Source organism: Scyliorhinus canicula, chromosome 31, assembly GCF_902713615.1.
Source record: "Scyliorhinus canicula chromosome 31, sScyCan1.1, whole genome shotgun sequence".
NCBI lineage: Eukaryota > Metazoa > Chordata > Chondrichthyes > Carcharhiniformes > Scyliorhinidae > Scyliorhinus > Scyliorhinus canicula.
This window is the reverse complement of record NC_052176.1, coordinates 7,059,641-7,077,718: the sequence shown is the minus strand read 5'-3', so window position 1 is coordinate 7,077,718 and position 18,078 is coordinate 7,059,641. Positions and strand designations below refer to the sequence as shown.

The following is an 18,078-nucleotide window of genomic DNA, read 5'->3' as shown; positions in this document are numbered from 1 at the left end:
CCTCCTCATCCTCCCGCATCCTCCCATCCTCCCCCCATCCCCTCCTCCAACCCTCCTCCAATCCCTTCATCCCCTTCATCATCCCCAGTTCCTCCCCAGCACCGCCCCCTCACCCCTCCTCCAACACCCTCATCCTCCCTCTCATCCTCCCCCTCATCCTCCCCCTCATCCTCCCCCTCATCCTCCCCCATCTTCCTCAACCCTACTCCAATTCCCCTCATCCTCCCTCTCATCCTCCCCCTCATCCTCCCCCTAACCCCCCTCATCCTCCCCCTCATCCTCCCCCCTCATCCTCCCCCCTCATCCTCATCCTCATCCTCCCCTCATTCTCCCCCTCACCCTCCCCCCTCACCCCTCCTCCAACACCCCTCATCCTCTCCCCTCATTCTCCCACCAATCCTTCCCCTCACCCCTCCTCCAACACCCCTGAACCCTCCGACACCCCTCAACCTCCCCCCTCACATCTCCTCCAACACCCGTCAACCTCCCCCCTCATCCTTGTCATGATCTGCACTCATGCACATAATGAGATATGGACAGGCAGTGACAGACACCCAGCACAGCCAATCAACACACAGGACAGAACACAACCAATCACCAGGCAGAACACTAGAGGGTGGTCTCCCACTATAAAACACACGAGGCATCAGCACTCCACCCCTTTCCACTGGTGATAACTGTAGTGACAGTCAGGGTGTATATGTCAGTGAGGAGCAGAGCGGAAGCGTGCTGGGCCCATAACCCAGAGGTCGATGGATCGAAACCATCCTCTGCTATTCGAAATGAAATGAATAATGAAATGAATAATCGCTTATTGTCACGAGTAGGCTTCAATGAAGTTACGAAGAGATGTTGCTTTCCACCGGATGAGACGGTGAACTGAAACCCTGCACAAAACGCTCGGCTGACCTCACTACAGGTCACGTGACATTCCACCAGCTGGCGGGATTACTTGAAGACATAAAAGGGAGGGGGTGCCTGCTTCCCGTCTGGTTTCTCCACAGGTGCCCCTTCAGTCCGTCCATCTGACCTCACACAATCCTTCCCCCGGGATGAGCAAAATGGTAAAATTGGATGACCGCAAGAGATGGGAGCATTGGTAGGAGGCCCCTCGAGCCTGCTGTGCCGTTCGATAAGGTCATGGCTGATCTGGGAGTGGCTTCAACTCCACTTTCCTGCCTGCCTCCATGAGCAATCGACCCCCCCCCCCCCTGTCGATCAGAAATCTGTCTCGCCCGGCCTCGACGATATTCGCTGTCACAGTGCCTCCTCTGCTCTCTCGAGCAGTGGGGGGGGGGGGGAGAGAAACCCACGATGAACGACCCTCTGACAGAAGAAATTCCTCCTCATCTCCGTCCTCCCCTTACTCTGAAACTGCGTCCCCTAATTAGATTCCCCAACAAGGGAAAAGTCCTTTCAGCATCGACGCTGTCAAGCCCTCCACCCCCCCCCCCCCCTCAGGATCTTAACATCACCTCTCATTCTTCGGAACGCCAATGACTATCGGTCCGACCTCGCCTCATAAGCTAACCCCTTCCTCCCAGAAATCGGTTGAGCGAATGTTCTCTGAACTGCTTTCAATGCCAGGACGCAAGGTGACCAAAGCTGGGCCGACATTTATTGCCCATCCCATGACTATATGGTCAATGGAAGGGTCCTGGGGAAAATTGATGTGCAGAGAGATCTGGGAGTTCAGGTCCATTGTACCCTGAAGGTGGCAACGCAGGTCGATAGAGTGGTCAAGAAGGCATACAGCATGCTTGCCTTCATCGGACGGGGTATTGAGTACAAGAGTTGGCAGGTCATGTTACAGTTGTATAGGACTTTGGTTCGGCCACATTTGGAATACTGCGTGCAGTTCTGGTCGCCACATTACCAGAAGGATGTGGATGCCTTGGAGAGGGTGCAGAGGAGGTTCACCAGGATGTTGCCTGGTATGGAGGGCGCTAGCTATGAAGAAAGGTTGAGTAGATTAGGATTGTTTTGATTGGAAAGACGGAGGTTGAGGGGGGGACCTGATTGAGGTCTACAAAATTATGAGAGGTATGGACAGGGTGGACAGCAACAAGCTTTTCCCAAGAGTGGGGGTGTCAGTTACAAGGGGTCACGATTCAAGTGAGAGGGGGAAAGTTTAAGGGAGATGTGCGTGGGAAGTTTTTTACGCAGAGGGTGGTGGGTGCCTGGAACGCTTTACCAGAGAAGGTGGTAGAGGCGGGCACGGTAGCATCATTTAAGAGGCATCTCGACGGGTATATGAACGGGCGGGGAACAGAGGGAAGTAGACCTTGGAAAATAGGAGACAGGTTTAGATAAAGGATCTGGATCGGAGCAGGCTGGGAGGGCCTGAAGGGCCTGTTCCTGTGCTGTAATTTTCTTTGTTCTATCCCTGAGGCCAATTAAGAGTCAACCGGATTGCTGTGGGTCTGGAGTCACAGGTAGGCCAGACCGGGGTAAGCTTGGCAGATTTCCTTCAGTGCACCACATGGGTTTGACAACAGACAACGGATTTGTGGTCATCATCTGGACTTTACATTCTAGAGTTTTAAAGTTTCACCATCTGCCCTGGCGGGATTCGAAGGCGGGGCCCCAGAGCATCACCCTGGGCCTCTGGATTACCAGTCTATCGACAATGGGCCTCACGGTAGCATGGTGGTTAGCATCAATGCTTCACAGCTCCAGGGTCCCAGGTTCGATTCCCGGCTGGGTCACTATCTGTGTGGAGTCTGCACGTCCTCCCCGTGTGTGCGTGGGTTTCCTCCGGGTGCTCCGGTTTCCTCCCACAGTCCAAAGATGTGCGGGTTAGGTGGATTGGCCATGCTAAATTGCCCGTAGTGTAAGGTTAATGGGGGGATTGTAGGGTTACAGGGTATACGGGTTACGTGGGTTTAAGTAGGGTGATCATTGCTCGGCACATCATTGAGGGCCGAAGGGCCTGTTCTGTGCTGTACTGTTCTATGTTCTAATACCACCGTGCCACCCGTGGGTAGCACAGTGGGCAGCACTGTTGCTTCACAGCGCCAGGGTCCTGGGTTCGATTCCCGGGCTTGGGTCTGTGCGGAGTCTGCACGTTCTCCCCCGTGTCTCTGCGTGGGTTCCCTCCGGGCGCTCCGGTTTCCTCCCACACGTCCCGAAAGACGTGCTCCTTGGGTGACTCGGACATTCTGAATTCTCCCTCCGTGTACCCCGAACAGGCGCCGGAATGTGGCGACGAGGGGATTTTCACAGTAACTTCATCGCAGCGTTAATGTCAGCCTACTGGCGAGACCGATAAAGATTATCATTATTATTCCACCTCGCCCCAGAGCTGCAGACTGGCTGTCCGAGCTCTCGGAATCTCTCCAAATGGAGAAAATCAAATTCGCCATCCGAGGGTCGGACGACGGCTTCCACAGAACGTGGGAGCCATTCACGCGACTGTCCCGGGACCTGTTTGTGGCCAACGAACAAGAGGAAGAGTAGCCGAGGTGGCCAAGAATCAGGGGGAAAATGGTCGGGAGTCGGGGGAAGGTAGCCGGGGCGGGGGGGAGGGCTACGGGTTCGTTATGGGGGTTTGTTCTCATGGTTTTATGCTTATTTCTGTTTCTTGTTAATTTATTGTTTTTGTATTGGAGGGGAGGGGTTACTGTTTTTCTCTGTTGTGATAAAATTTGTTGTTGAAAACTTGAATAACCGGGAGGGGGGGTGGGGGGGAAGGGGGAGGGAAAAGGTGTGGGGGGGGGGGCGCGGACGATGATTATGTTTGTTTATTTAAGGGGCAGCACGGTGGCCTAGTGGTTAGCACAACCGCCTCACGGCGCTGAGGTCCCAGGTTCGATCCCGGCTCTGGGTCACTGTCCGTGTGGAGTTTGCACATTCTCCCCGTGTCTGCGTGGGTTTCGCCCCCACAACCCAAAAATGTGCAGAGCAGGTGGATTGGCCAGGCTAAATTGCCCCTTAATTGGAAAAAATAATTGGCTAATCTAAATTTTTTTTTAAAATGTTTGTTTATTTAATTTAAATTTATTTTTAAGTTCTTCTGTTGTTCATTGGGGTTGGGGGGGTGGGGGATGGGATACATGCGTCGATACGGTCTGGGGGTGATACAGTTATTATGGGGTTATTTTGTTGCATTTCATTGTTTGTCGTTACGTTTTATATTTTCTGTAAAAAATTCCAATAAAAATTATATTAAAAAAAAGAAAACTTGAATAAAAATTATTCCAAAAAAAAAGGAAGGACAAAGCCACAAACAGTCTGACAGCGAGCTAAGGCCCAAAACCAAATTGTAAATAAATGCCTATAAACATGGGCCTCGGCCATATTGGGGAATGTAAAATATGTATGCCGGCTAAAGGGGGCGGCCACAGTTATTATTATGAAGATGCTTACCTGTAAATATACATGTTAATTTTTGCGTGTTTTTTTTCTAATAATTTGTTGGATATAAAATATGAAAACTCAATAAAAAACATTTCCAGGAAAATTATTCCACCTCACAATAAATGCCAATATTCCTTTCGGCTTCCTGGTCGCTTTCTGAACCGGCAGAGTCGTCTTTTGTGATTCACGGTCCCAGATCCCCTCCGCGCCGTGGTCTTCTGCAGGATCCCTCTCCGTTTCAATAGTTTACCGCTTTTCAATCCTTCCTGACGAAGAGGACAAGCTCGTATTTTCCCCACTTTACGCTCCAGCCAGCAGATCTTTCTGCCCCCATTCGCTCACCGGGCCTTAATCTCTTTGTGGACCCTTCAGGCTCACCTGACGGACAGCCTACCTTCCTGGCTATCTTTGTGCCATGCGCAAACTGAGCTGGCAGACATCTGCAGCGGAATCCTCTATCGGCGGGTCACAGCTGCCGGCAGTGCACACACACGCCCGGGAGGTTTCCCGACGGCAGCACCCTCCCCCCTCCCCCCCCCCCCCCCCCCGCCGGGGGCAGGAAACCCCGGCTGCCGGCTCGGAAAATCCTGCCCCTGGTCTCTTCATCCAATGCCTCCAACGTCATGAGCTCTCATTTTGCAGAAAGCTTTGGCCATGGAGTTTACAGTGCAGAAGGAGGCCATTTGGCCCATAGAGCCAGCACTGGCCCTGGGAAAGAGCACCCTACTTAAGCCCACGCCTCCACCCTGTACCCGTAACCCAATTCAGCACGGCCAATCCACCTAACCTGCACATCTTTGGGCTGTGGGAGGAAACCGGAGCGCCCGGAGGAAACCCACGCAGACACGGGGGGGGGAGAACGTGCAGACTCCGCACAGACAGTGACCCGCGGCCGGATTCGAACCTGGGACCCTGGAGCTGTGAGGCAGCAGTGCTACCGCCCTGAATTAACTTAATTGAATGCCTTTGGTAAATCCAAGAACACGACATCTACAGGTTCCCCTTTGTCCACCTTGTTTGCTGTTCCTCAAAGGAGTCCAATAAATTAGTTAAACATAGGGCAGTACGGTGGCGCAGTGGTTAGCACTGCAGCCTCACGGCGCCGAGGTCCCAGGTTCGATCCCGGCTCTGGGTCACTGTCCGTGTGGGGTTTGCACATTCTCCCCGTGTTTGCATGGGTTTCGCCCCCACAACCCAAAAGGTGTGTGGGTTAGTTGGATTGGCCACGCTAAATTGGCCCTTAATTGGAAAAAAATGTATTGGGTACACTAAGTTTATAATTTTAAAAAATATATATTTTTACAACCCACCTGAGACCTCCAGCGTTGGAGCAATCAATCTCCACGTGAGCTTCACCGAATATGGTCTTCCCCACTAAGGAGGCAGGGTACCCGAGGTACATTCATGATTGAGACCTGTATGGCCGACTGGTAGAAAGGGACGACACCGTACTGGACGCAACAAGAAGGAAATGGGAGGATGACCTGGGGATTGAGATAGGGTGGGGACTCTGGAGTGAAGCACTGCATAGGGTCAACTCCACCTCCACGTGCGCAAGGCTCAGCCTGACGCAACTAAAAGTGGTACATAGAGCCCACTTAACAAGAAACCGTATGAGTAGGTTCTTCCCGGAGGTGGAGGACAAATGTGAGCGGTGCCAAAGAGGCCCGGCCAACCACGCCCACATGTTCTGGTCTTGCCCCAGACTTGTGGAGTACTGGACAGCCTTCTTCGAGGCTATGTCCAAAGTGGTGGGGGTGAGGGTGGAGCCATGCCCGATAGTGGCGGTCTTCGGGGTTTCAGACCAGCCAGATCTATTCCTGGGGAGGAGGGCGGACGCCCTTGCCTTTGCCTCCCTGATCGCCCGCCGTAGAATCCTGTTTGGCTGGCGGTCAGCAGCACCACCCAGAGCTGCAGACTGGCTGTCCGACCTCTCGGATTCTCTCCAAATGGAGAAAATCAAATTCGCCATCCGAGGGTCGGACGACGGCTTCCACAGAACGTGGGAGCCATTCACGCGACTGTCCCGGGACCTGTTTGTGGCCAACGTACAAGAGGAAGAATAGTCGGGGGAAGGTAGCCGGCGGGGAGGGGAGGGGGGGCTACGGGCTCGTTACGGGGGTTTGATGGCTAGCTAAGGCCCAAAACCAAACTAAATAAATGCCAATAAACATGTTGGGAAATGTAAAATATGTATGCCAGCAAAGAGGGGGAGGCCACAGTTATTACTACGAAGATGCTCACCTGTAAATATATATGTTAATTTTTGCGTGTTTTTTTTTTCTCTCTCTAACAATTTGTAATTTGTTCAATATAAAACATGAAAACTGAATAAAAAACATTTATAAAAAAAAAATGATTGAGACCTGTATAAAGTCGGCCAGGTATGGAACCCAACAGCTCAGGCCCCACTGGGATCTGACGTATATTGTACAAATAAATACGTTGCAAATAAACCAAGTTTCCCTTTGCCCGTCTCGGTCGAACCCGTTTGTGAGCTACTAAATTGATTGATTGATTGTCACATGTACCCAAGTACATTGAAAAGTATTTTTCTGCAGCCAGGGAAACGTACCCAATACGTGTACAGTAGACAAAAAGAATAATCAGCAGAGTACATTGACAGATAGTGGTTGGTTACTGTGCAGAACAAGGGGCCAAGCAAAGCAAATACATGAGCCAGAGCAGCATAGGGCGTCGTGAATAGTTCTCTTACAGGGAACAGATCAGTCCTGAGGGGGAGTCGTTGAGGAGTCTGGTAGCTGTGGGGATGTGTCTTGTCAGGATAATGGTGTTGAAGGCTGAGCTGTAGTCTATGAACAGCAGTCTGATGTAGGTGCCCTTGCTGTCGAGATGTTCGAGTCTTGATTGTCGGGCCAGGGAGATAGCATCTGCTGTGGACCAGTTGCTGGCGACAGGTGAACTGTAATGGATCGAGACCGTCTGGGAGGCTGGCTGTGGTGAACGTATTGTACTAACCATTCACCATGTATCACGCTGTTGCCCATGTGGGCTCCACCTATGGACCATTGTACGATATTACACAGAATGTATCATGTTGGTGTCCCTTGTGAGCTCCGCCCCTGGCTCCGCCCCCTTGAGGGGAGGTATAAAGAGCAGCTGCCCTGTAGGCGGCTCTCACTAGCAGATCAGTCGCAGGCAGGCACTGTTCCAGTCGATTAAAGAACTTCAATTCTCTGTCTCGCGTGAATTGATGGTCGCATTACTGCCGTTGATTCGTCTTATGACTAGCCGCTCGAAGCATTTCATGACAACAGACATCAAGAGCCACTGGTTGGTAAACCATCAATTCAGCGAACATGTGTAGTTGGATCTGAACAGAGGCTTTAATACACTTACAACAGAGCCATCCTATTCGTCGTTGAACTTCAGATGAACTGGCAGGCTGGCTCTAAGGCACTGATCTTTATACATCGGTCCCAGGGGGAGGAGTCCTGGGTGGAGCCAAGTGAGGAGCCCAGTACAAACTCTCGCGTACTCCCAGAGTGACTCCCCCTGGTGGTCGGATAGTGCAACTGCACTTACAATGGTGGATAGTGAACATATATACATGGAGTGATATTGGCAACTATATATAGTGTGAATCACATTCAACACACAGACGTCAAGGGTCACTGGTTGGTAATCGTTGAGGCAGGTTACCTTGTTGTTCTTTAGTACTGGTATTATTGTGGTCTTCTTGGACCTTGGTGAGGGCCTTGGAGCGGAGAAGTGAGGTGTTGAAGATATGTGCGAATACCCTCGCCAGCTGGTCTGCGCAGGCTCTGAGTCCTCGCCAGGGTACTCCATTGGGGAAATATATCTTAAATTTTTCAAATGAAGGAGCAATTTTCCATAATAACAATCTCTATTAGTGTCACAAGTAGGCTGACATTAACGCTGCAATGTAGTTACTGTGAAAAGCCCCTCGTCGCCACATTCCGGCGCCTGTTCGGGTACACGGAGGGAGAATTCAGAATGTCCAATTCACCCAACAAGCACGTCTTTCGGGACTTTGTGGGAGGAACCCGGAGCACCCGGAGGAAACCCACGCAGCCACGGGGGAGAATGCGCAAACTCCACATGGACAGTGACCCGGGGCCGGGAATCGAACCTCGGTACCATGAGGCAGCAGTCACCGTGCTGCCTGTGCCCCACTAAATATATCGACATTCTGTAATTGCTATAACTTTGGAAGTTTTGCAAAGTGATTCTGCAAGTTTACTTGACCTTGACCAAGCAGTGACAGATACCACAAAAGCATGCTGTAGCAAAGCAGCTGTCTCAACAGAAATACGTGAGCAAGCGCCTGTTTTTACGAAGCTCCAGGCAACTCACCACCACCTCCTGAAGGGCAACTAGGGATGGGCAATAAATGCTGGGCCTAACCAGCGACGTCCACATCCCGTAAATTAATTAAAACATTTAATTCATTTTTGCAAATCTTTGCAGAAATGTACTTTTGTTTTTCTTTTAATTTGAGTCCTTAACCATGGATGATCCATCCTCCTTGTACAGTCTTACTGCGCAGCTGGAACAAGCTGAGAGTAAGCATGGAAGCAGCACGCTCGCTTACCTGGAGTCCCCGCCTCTCTATAGAACATACAGTGCAGAAGGCGGCCATTCGGCCCATCGAGTCTGCACCGACCCACTTAAGCCCTCACGTCCACCCTACCCCCGTAACGCAATAACCCCATCTCATCTTTTTGGTCACTAATTTAGCACGGCCAATCCACCTAGCCTGCATGGCTTTGGACTGTGGGGGGGGGGGGGAAACCGGAGTACCCGGAGGAAACCCACGCAGACACGGGGAGAACGTGCAGACTCTGCACAGACAGTGACCCAGCGGGGAATCGAACCTGGGACCCTGGCGCTGTGAAGCCACAGCGCTATCCACTTGTGCGACCGTGCGTGCTGCCCTCTGGGGGGCTTTCTTACTCAGGTGCGGCCTGGTGTGGACAAGCTCCAGTTGGCCGAGCGCCTGCTCCACGATGTAGAGCGAGGCCAACTTCACAGGTTCAATTCCCGGCACCGGCTGAGGTTATTCGCGAAAGCCCCGTCTCCTCTGCCTGGCCTGAGGTGTGGTGATCCTCAGGTTAAATCACCGCTCTTCCCCGTTTCCCCCCCCCCCCTCGCTATATGGGGAAAGCAGTCGATGGTCACCTGGGGACTGAGGCGACTTTACTTTACACCCCATTTAGTGCAACCTTTCCTTGCACTTAAATTATGTTTATTCCCTTGACGATGTTTATGCCTATTCTGTGGCCTCTGGGGTGGGGGGGGGGGGGGGGGGAGATGTCAACTGACGGACGTAAAGATCTCCTGCACCGTCACAAATAGCCACCCAGAAACGGGGGGTGAATACGGTATCTGTCCGGGGAGGATCACCCCGTGCTTGCGTTGGGTGACAGGGCAGGCAGTGAGGGGCCGAATGGCCGGCTTCCTGCTCCTATTAATTATCATACATCCTTCAGGTTGGTTTGTCTTCCAACAGGCGGGATTCTCTTAACGGAGAGGGAGAGGTGGTAAAAACATTAATTTCTGTTTGAGGGGGGTCTTCAGTATTGTTAGAGGAGGATGTTGGCCAAAGAGTTTGGGGATTCAGGCTCTGGGGCCATTGACTAGGCCTCAGAGGCCAGATGGGGGGTTAAAGACTACAAGTCCCAGCAGCCTCCGGGGCTGCCGCGCATGCTTGGTGAGCAGCGACAGCCGACCCCGGGCCAAATGTCGATTGGCCGGCGTCCTGCCCAGCGGAGCGATCCGATTGGAAGGCGACGCTGTCAGTCATCGGCGCACGTGCCCGCCCCCCCGGGTGGGGGAGGGATGACCGGAAGTGCTGAGTGACTGACACAGAGAGACAACCTGTGCACAGGTAAGGCCAGCCCAGCCCAGCCCTGCAGCCCAGCCCAGCCCAGCAGCCCAGCCCAGCCCAGCCCAGCCCAGCTCAGCCCAGCACAGCAGCCCAGCCGCTCAGCCCAGCAGCCCAGCTCAGCCCAGCTCAGCCCAGCAGCCCAGCCCAGCCCAGCAGCCCAGCCCAGCAGCCCAGCCCAGCAGCCCAGCCCAGCCCAGCAGCCCAGCAGCCCAGCCCAGCAGCCCAGCCCAGCCCAGCCCAGCAGCCCAGCCCAGCAGCCCAGCAGCCCAGCCCAGCCCAGCAGCCCAGCCCAGCAGCCCAGCCCAGCCCAGCAGCCCAGCCCAGCAGCCCAGCAGCCCAGCCCAGCAGCCCAGCCCAGCAGCCCAGCAGCCCAGCCCAGCCCAGCAGCCCAGCCCAGCAGCCCAGCCCAGCCCAGCCCAGCCCAGCAGCCCAGCCCAGCAGCCCAGCAGCCCAGCCCAGCCCAGCAGCCCAGCCCAGCAGCCCAGCCCAGCCCAGCCCAGCCCTGCCCTGCCCTGCAGCCCAGCCCAGCCCAGCCCAGCAGCCCAGCCCAGCCCAGCAGCCCAGCCCAGCCCAGCCCAGCTCAGCCCAGCAGCCCAGCTCAGCCCAGCCCAGCAGCCCAGCCCAGCCCAGCAGCTCAGCCCAGCAGCTCAGCCCAGCTCAGCCCAGCAGCCCAGCCCAGCCGCTCAGCCCAGCCCAGCTCAGCCCAGCTCAGCCCAGCAGCCCAGCCCAGCCCAGCAGCCCAGCCCAGCAGCCCAGCAGCCCAGCCCAGCCCAGCAGCCCAGCCCAGCCCAGCCCAGCAGCCCAGCCCAGCAGCCCAGCAGCCCAGCCCAGCAGCCCAGCCCAGCAGCCCAGCCCAGCCCAGCCCAGCAGCCCAGCCCAGCAGCCCAGCAGCCCAGCCCAGCCCAGCAGCCCAGCCCAGCCCAGCAGCCCAGCCCAGCCGCCCAGCAGCCCAGCCCAGCAGCCCAGCCCAGCCCAGCAGCTCAGCCCAGCCCAGCCCAGCAGCCCAGCCCAGCCCAGCCCAGCAGCCCAGCCGCTCAGCCCAGCCCAGCCCAAACCAGCGCAGCTCAGCCCAGCTCAGCTCAGCTCAGCTCAGCCCAGCTCAACCCAGCCCAACCCAGCCCAGCAGCCCAGCCCAGCTCAGCCCAGCAGCCCAGCTCAGCCCAGCCCAGCCCAGCCCAGCTCAGCCCAGCCCTGCTCAGCCCAGCCCAGCTCAGCCCAGCAGCCCAGCCCAGCCCAGCCCCAGCCCAGCTCAGCCCAGCCCAGCAGCCCAGCGCAGCTCAGCCCAGCAGCCCAGCCCAGCCCAGCAGCAGCCCAGCCCAGCCCAGCAGCAGCCCAGCCCAGCCCAGCTCAGCAGCCCAGCCCAGCTCAGCCCAAACCAGCCGCCCAGCTCAGCCCAGTCCAGCCCAGCCCAGCCCAGCAGCTCAGCCCAGCCCAGTCGCCCAGCCCAGCAGCCCAGCCCAGCCCAGCCCAGTCCAGCAGCCCAGCCCAGCCCAGCAGCCCAGCCCAGCCCAACTCAGTACTGACCCTCTGACAGTGCAGCACTCCCTCAGTACTGACCCTCTGACAGTGCGGCACTCCCTCAGTACTGACCCTCTGACAGTGCGGCACTCCCTCAGTACTGACCCTCTGACAGTGCAGCACTCCCTCAGTACTGACCCTCTGACAGTGCGGTACTGACTCAGTACTGACCCTCTGACAGTGCAGCACTCCCTCAGTACTGACCCGCTGACAGTGCAGCACTCCCTCAGTACTGACCCTCTGACAGTGCAGCACTCCCTCAGTACTGACCCTCTGACAGTGCAGCACTCCCTCAGTACTGACCCGCTGACAGTGCAGCACTCCCTCAGTACTGACCCTCTGACAGTGCGGCACTCCCTCAGTACTGACCCTCTGACAGTGCGGCACTCCCTCAGTACTGACCCTCTGACAGTGCAGCACTCCCTCAGTACTGACCCTCTGACAGTGCGGTACTGACTCAGTACTGACCCTCTGACAGTGCGGCACTCCCTCAGTACTAACTCTCTGACAGTGCGGCTCTCCCTCAGTACTGACCCTCTGACAGTGCGGCACTCCCTCAGTACTGACCCTCTGACAGTGCGGCACTCCCTCAGTACTGACCCTCTGACAGTGCGGCACTCCCTCAGTACTGACCCTCTGACAGTGCAGCACTGCCTCAGTAGTGACCCTCTGACAGTGCGGCACTCCCTCAGCACTGACCCTCTGACATTGCAGCACTCCCTCAGGACTGACCCTCTGACAGTGCGGCACTCTCTCAGTACTGACCCTCTGACAGTGCAGCACTCCCTCAGTACTGACCCTCTGACAGTGCTGCACTCCCTCAGTAGTGACCCTCTGACAGTGCAGCACTCCCTCAGTACTGACCCTCTGACAGTGCAGCACTCCCTCAGTACTGACCCTCTGACAGTGCAGCGCTCCCTCAGTACTGACCCTGTGACAGTGCGGCACTCCCTCAGTACTGACCCTCTGACAGTGCGGCTCTCCCTCAGTAGTGACTCTCCGACAGCCCTTTCCAATCTGAAGAGTCTATTAATTGTTTACTTCCACGTGTAAAGTCAGTCTCCTGTTTTTGAACAGAATTGTGGAGGATGCAGAGCGTGGAACTGAACAATGGCGTGGAGATGCCGCTGGTGGGTCTGGGCACCTTCAAGGTGAAGGGCTATCAGGTCGTGTACCAGACACTGGACGCCGCTCTGGGCCACGGGTACCGCTCCTTCGACACGGCGAGCGTCTACGGGAACGAGACGGACATCGGCACGGCGCTGAAGGAGCTGCTTCCGAAACACGGCCTGTCGCGAGGTGACATCTTCGTCACGAGCAAGCTGGCGCCCGCGGACCACGGGGCGGATGCGCGGGCGGGATGCCTCCGGAGCCTGGCGGCCGTGGATTGCGGGTACCTGGACCTCTACCTCGTCCACTGGCCTGGCAGGCAGGGCTGGAAGAGCGAAGACCCGCGGAACCCCGCGTCCCGGCGGCAGAGCTGGGAGGCGATGGAGGCCCTGTACCGGGATGGAAAGTTCCGGGCTATCGGCGTCTCCAACTACACGGCGGGCCACCTCCGGGCCTTGCTTGCCCACTGCCAGGTCAGGCCCGCTGTGCTCCAGGTGGAATGCCACCCGCACCTGGTGCAGAGCGAGCTGCTGGCCTTCTGCTCGGAGAGCGGCGTCCACCTCCAGGCCTACTCCTCCCTGGGCACCGGGCGCCTGCTCACGGAGCCAAAGGTCAAAGGTCTGGCCGAGCGCCTAGGCCGGACCCCCGCCCAGGTCCTGCTGCGCTGGGCCGTCCAGCAGGGGATCGGCGTCATTCCCAAATCCACCCATCCCGAACGCATCGCTCTCAACGCCCGGCTGTTCGATTTCCACCTTGGCGACGAGGACATGGAGCTGCTGAGTGGGCTGCACTCCGACACCCGGTACTGCTGGGACCCCCGCCCTGTGGCCTGAGAATCCCGTGCGTGCTATTGCCTCACTTCCTGTTGTAAATCACCTGACTTTGGGGAAAAGACACCAACACAATGAACTTGTGTCTTTTATTACCGAATATGCACACCATTCGGCCCATCTGCTGCCTGCCCGTGTTTCTGCTCCACTCAGGACTCCTCATTCCCTCCTCTTCATCTCACCCTCCCCCCCCCATCGCCATATCCGTCTATTCCTCTCTCCTTCGTGTGTTTATCCAATTCTTCCCTTAAATATATCAACACTATTCACCTCGAACATTCCCCGTGGGAGCGAGTCCCACATTCTCCCGACTCCTTGTGGGAGCGAGTTCCACATTCTTCCCCACTCCCTGTGGGAGCGAGTCCCTCATTCTCCCCACTCCCTGTAGGAGCGAGTCCCACATTCTCCCCCACTCCCTGTGGGAGCGAGTCCCACATTCTTCCCACTCCCTGTGGGAGCGAGTCCCACCTTCTTCCCCACTCCCTGTGGGAGCGAGTCCCACCTTCTTCCCCACTCCCTGTGGGAGCGAGTCCCACATTCTCCCCCACTCCCTGTGTGGGAGCGAGTCCCACATTCTCCCCCTCTCCCTGTGGGAGCGAGTCCCACATTCTCCCCCACTCCTTGTGGGAGCGAGTCCCACATTCTCCCCCACTCCCTTTGGGAGTGAGTCCTACATACTCCCCCACTCCCTGTGAGCGAGTCCCACATTCTCCCCCACTCCCTGTGGGAGCGAGTCCCACATTCTCCCCACTCCCTGTGGGAGCGAGTCCCACATTCTCCCGCACTCCCCGTGGGAGCGAGTCCCACATTCTCCCCCACTCCCTGTGGGAGCGAGTTCCACATTCCCCCCCACTCCCTGTGGGAGCGAGTCCCACATTCTCCCCACTCCCCGTGGGAGCGAGTCCCACATTCTCCCCACTCCCCGTGGGAGCCAGTCCCACATTCTCCCCCACTCCCCGTGGGAGCGAGTCCCACATTCCCCCCCACTCCCTGTGGGAGCGAGTCCCACATTCTCCCCACTCCCCGTGGGAGCGAGTCCCACATTCTCCCCACTCCCTGGGTAGAGGCTGTTCCTGAAGGTCATCCATTGGATTACCTTAAATTTATGACTGTAGTTTCCAGTTGCCCCAAATTCAGTTCTGAAATCCCTCCATTTCCCCCCCCCCCTCCGCCCAAACGTGACAGCGTACGGTTCCTTAAAGAGTCCCCCTTTCTGGTGCCTTGCAAGGGTAGAGTACCCAGGCCCACGCGGATTGTTCGATCGAGCACGCACAGCCGTGATTCTATAGTTGTGGACTGGGGACTAGGCAGGTGTGCGTCCGAGAGAGGCGAGTGTGAGTTCCGAGCCCTTCAAAGCTTGAAGCCCAGAATCCAAGCTGGGAGCGCCCAGTGCCGGTTCTGAGGGGGGGGGGTTCAGCACTGTCAACGGAACCATCCATCGGATGAGACGTTAAACCGGGGCCCTCTCGTCGTGGGCCCCACCCCCCGGCCACTGTTCTCACCAGTGACCTGGGGCCCATACCTATCCCTCAAACAACATGGAGTAAACAATGGATGATGTGGAATCTTGCTGTGTAAGGGTTGGCGTAGTTTGGAATGCACATTAAAAACACTTTAAAAAAAAAAATAATTTTAATTCAAATTTTCCAATAACAAATTTGATCCCAACAACGAAAAGAGAAAAACAATAACCCCTCCCAATACAAAAAGAATAAATTAACAACAAGAAAGAGTAATAAGCATAGAACCATAAGAACAAACCCCCATAACCGACCCATAGTCCCCCCCCGCCCCGGTTGCTGCTGATGTTGACCACCCTCTAACACTCCGCCAGGAAATCAAGAAAAGGCTGCCACCGCCGGAAGGACCCTCGCACCGACCCCCTCAGGGCAAACTTGACCTTCTCCAGCCTGATGTACCCGGCCATGTCGTTAATCCAGAATTCCGGGCTCGGGGGCCTTCGCGTCCCTCCACTGTAAAAGGATCCTGCGCCGGGCTAGTAGGGACGCAAAGGCCAGAATGTCGGCCTCTCTCGCCTCCTGCACTCCCGGCTCCGATGCCACCCCAAAGATCGCGAGCCCCGAGCCCCGATCCACCCTGGAGCCGACCACCTTGGACAAGGTCCCCACCACCCGCTTCCAGAAACCCTCCAACGCCGGACACGCCCAGAACATGTGGGTGTGATTCGCCAGGCTCCCCGAACACCTCTCACACCTGTCCTCACCCCCAAAGAACCAGCTCAGCCTGGCCCCAGTCATGTGTGCCCTATGCAGCACCTTTAGTTGGATTAGACTAAGCCGTGCGCAAGCAGAGGAGGAATTCACCCTCCCCAGGGCGTCCGCCCACGTCCCCTCGTCAATCTCCTCCCCCAACTCCTCCTCCCACTTCGCTTTCAGCTCCTCCACCGAGGCCTCCTCCCCCTCCTGCATCACCTGATAGATTGCCGAGATCCTCCCCTCACCGACCCACGTCCCCGAGAGCACCCTGTCCTGAACCCCCCCCTTGGCGGCAACAGCGGAAACTCCGCTACCTGCCGCCTAACAAACGCCCAAATCTGCATGTACCTAAAGGAATTCCCTGGGGGTAGTCCCCACTTCCCCTCCAACTCCTCTAAGGTCGCAAACTTCCCGTCGAGGAAGAGGTCCCCCATCCGTCTGATGCCTGCCCTGTGCCAACCCACCATCTATCCTCCCTGGTACAAACCAGTGGTTTCCCCGTATCGGGGACCAAACCGAGGCCTTCACTTCCCCCTTATGCCTCCTCCACTGCCCCCAGATTTTGAGGGTAGCCACCACTACCGGACTCGAAGAGTACCTTGCCGGGGGGAGCGGCAACGGCGCCAGCGCCTCTAAACTCGTGCCCACACAGGACGCCGCCTCCATCCTCTTCCATGCGGCTCCCTCCCCCTCCATCACCCACCTCCGAATCATTGCCACGTTCGCAGCCCAGTAATACCCACACAGGTTGGGCAACGCCAGCCCACGCACCTCCAATGCCTCGCTCCAAAAACACCCTCCTCACCCTCTGGGTCTTCCACGCCCACCCAAACCCCGTAATGCTCCTGTTAACCCTCCTAAAGACAGCCTTCGGAATCATAATGGGTAAACGCTGGAAGAGAAACAAAAACCTCGGGAGCACCGTCATCTTAACCGACTGGATCCTGCCCGCTAGGGAGAGTGGCAGCGCATCCCACCTCCTGAACTCCTCCATCTGCTCCACCAGCCTCGTGAAGTTTAACCTACGCAGGGCCCCCCAGCTCCTGGCTATCTGGACCCCCAGGTATCTGAAGCTCCTCTCTGCCCTTTTCAGCGGGAGCTCCCCCCTTTCTCTTTCTCCTGGTCCCCCATGTGCACCACAAACAGCTTATTCTTCCCCACATTGAGCTTATAGCCAGAGAAGTCTCCAAACTCCCCCAGGATCCTCATCACCTCTGGCATCCCCCCCCCCCGGCCGGATCCGCAATGTACAGCAGTAAATCGTCCGCGTACAGCGGCAGCCGGTGCTCCTCCCCACCCCCCGCACAATCCTCCTCCAGTTCCTCGATTCCCTCAGTACCATGGCCAGGGGTTCAATCGCCAACGCGAAGAGCAGGGGAGACAAGGGGCACCCCTGCCTCGTCCCCCGGGACAACCGAAAGTCCTCCGGCCTCCTCCCGTTCGTCACCACGCTCGCCACCGGAGCATCGTACAACAGCCTCACCCACCGAATAAATCCCTCACCAAACCCAAATCTCCTCAACACCGGTAGCCCCACTCCACCCTGTCAAAAGCTTTCTCCGCATCCATCGACGCCACGATCTCCGCCTCCCTGTCCGCCGCCGGCATCATTGTGACGTTAAGAAGCCGCCGCACGTTGACATTCAGCTGCCTCCCCTTCACAAAACCCGTTCGGTCCTCGTGGATGACCTGCGGGACCACGTCCTCCACCCTCCTGGCCAGTATCTTGGCCAGCAGCTTCGCGTCCACTTCGAGGAGCGAGATCGGCCTGTCAGACCCACACTGGAGGGGGTCCTTATCCCGCTTCAAGATCAAAGAAATTAATGCTCTGGACATCGTTGGGGCCAAGGCCCCCCCTTGCTTGCCTCATTCAGGGTCCGCACTACCAGCGGGCCCAACAGGTCTGAAAACTTCTTGTAAAATTCCCATCAGGCCCCGGTGCCTTCCCGGACTGCATGCTCCCCATCGCCTCGATCAGCTCCTCCAACTCGATTGGGGCCCCCATGCTCTCCGCCTGCTCCTCCCCCACTCTCGGGAACTCCAGCTGATCCAAGAGGCGGTCCATCCCACCCTCCTCCCTAGGGGGCACCGACCAGTACAACTCATAAACGGTCCTGAACACCCCGTTAATGCCCCTTGCACTCGGCACCAGACCCCCCCTCCTCCATCCCTA

At 56.8% G+C, this 18,078-nt stretch overlaps 2 protein-coding genes across 2 annotated transcripts in view; one reads left to right on the top strand and one right to left on the bottom strand.

Moving 5' to 3' along the window:
• Window positions 1-5,761, bottom strand: part of LOC119958847 (uncharacterized oxidoreductase YtbE-like) — a 7,352-nt gene extending 1,591 nt beyond the window's left edge. The window contains exon 1 of the mRNA XM_038787351.1: window positions 5,670-5,761. Coding sequence (XP_038643279.1) covers window positions 5,670-5,761 — 92 coding nt within the window. The remainder of the gene's footprint in view (window positions 1-5,669) is intronic.
• Window positions 5,762-10,169: 4,408 nt separating this feature from the next.
• Window positions 10,170-13,967, top strand: LOC119958950 (glyoxal reductase-like). Its single transcript, XM_038787474.1, has 2 exons — window positions 10,170-10,231; window positions 12,827-13,967. Exon 2 carries the CDS (start codon window positions 12,838-12,840, stop codon window positions 13,690-13,692), a length of 855 nt encoding a protein of 284 aa, XP_038643402.1. The 5' UTR covers window positions 10,170-10,231; window positions 12,827-12,837; the 3' UTR covers window positions 13,693-13,967.
• Window positions 13,968-18,078: the final 4,111 nt, after the last annotated feature.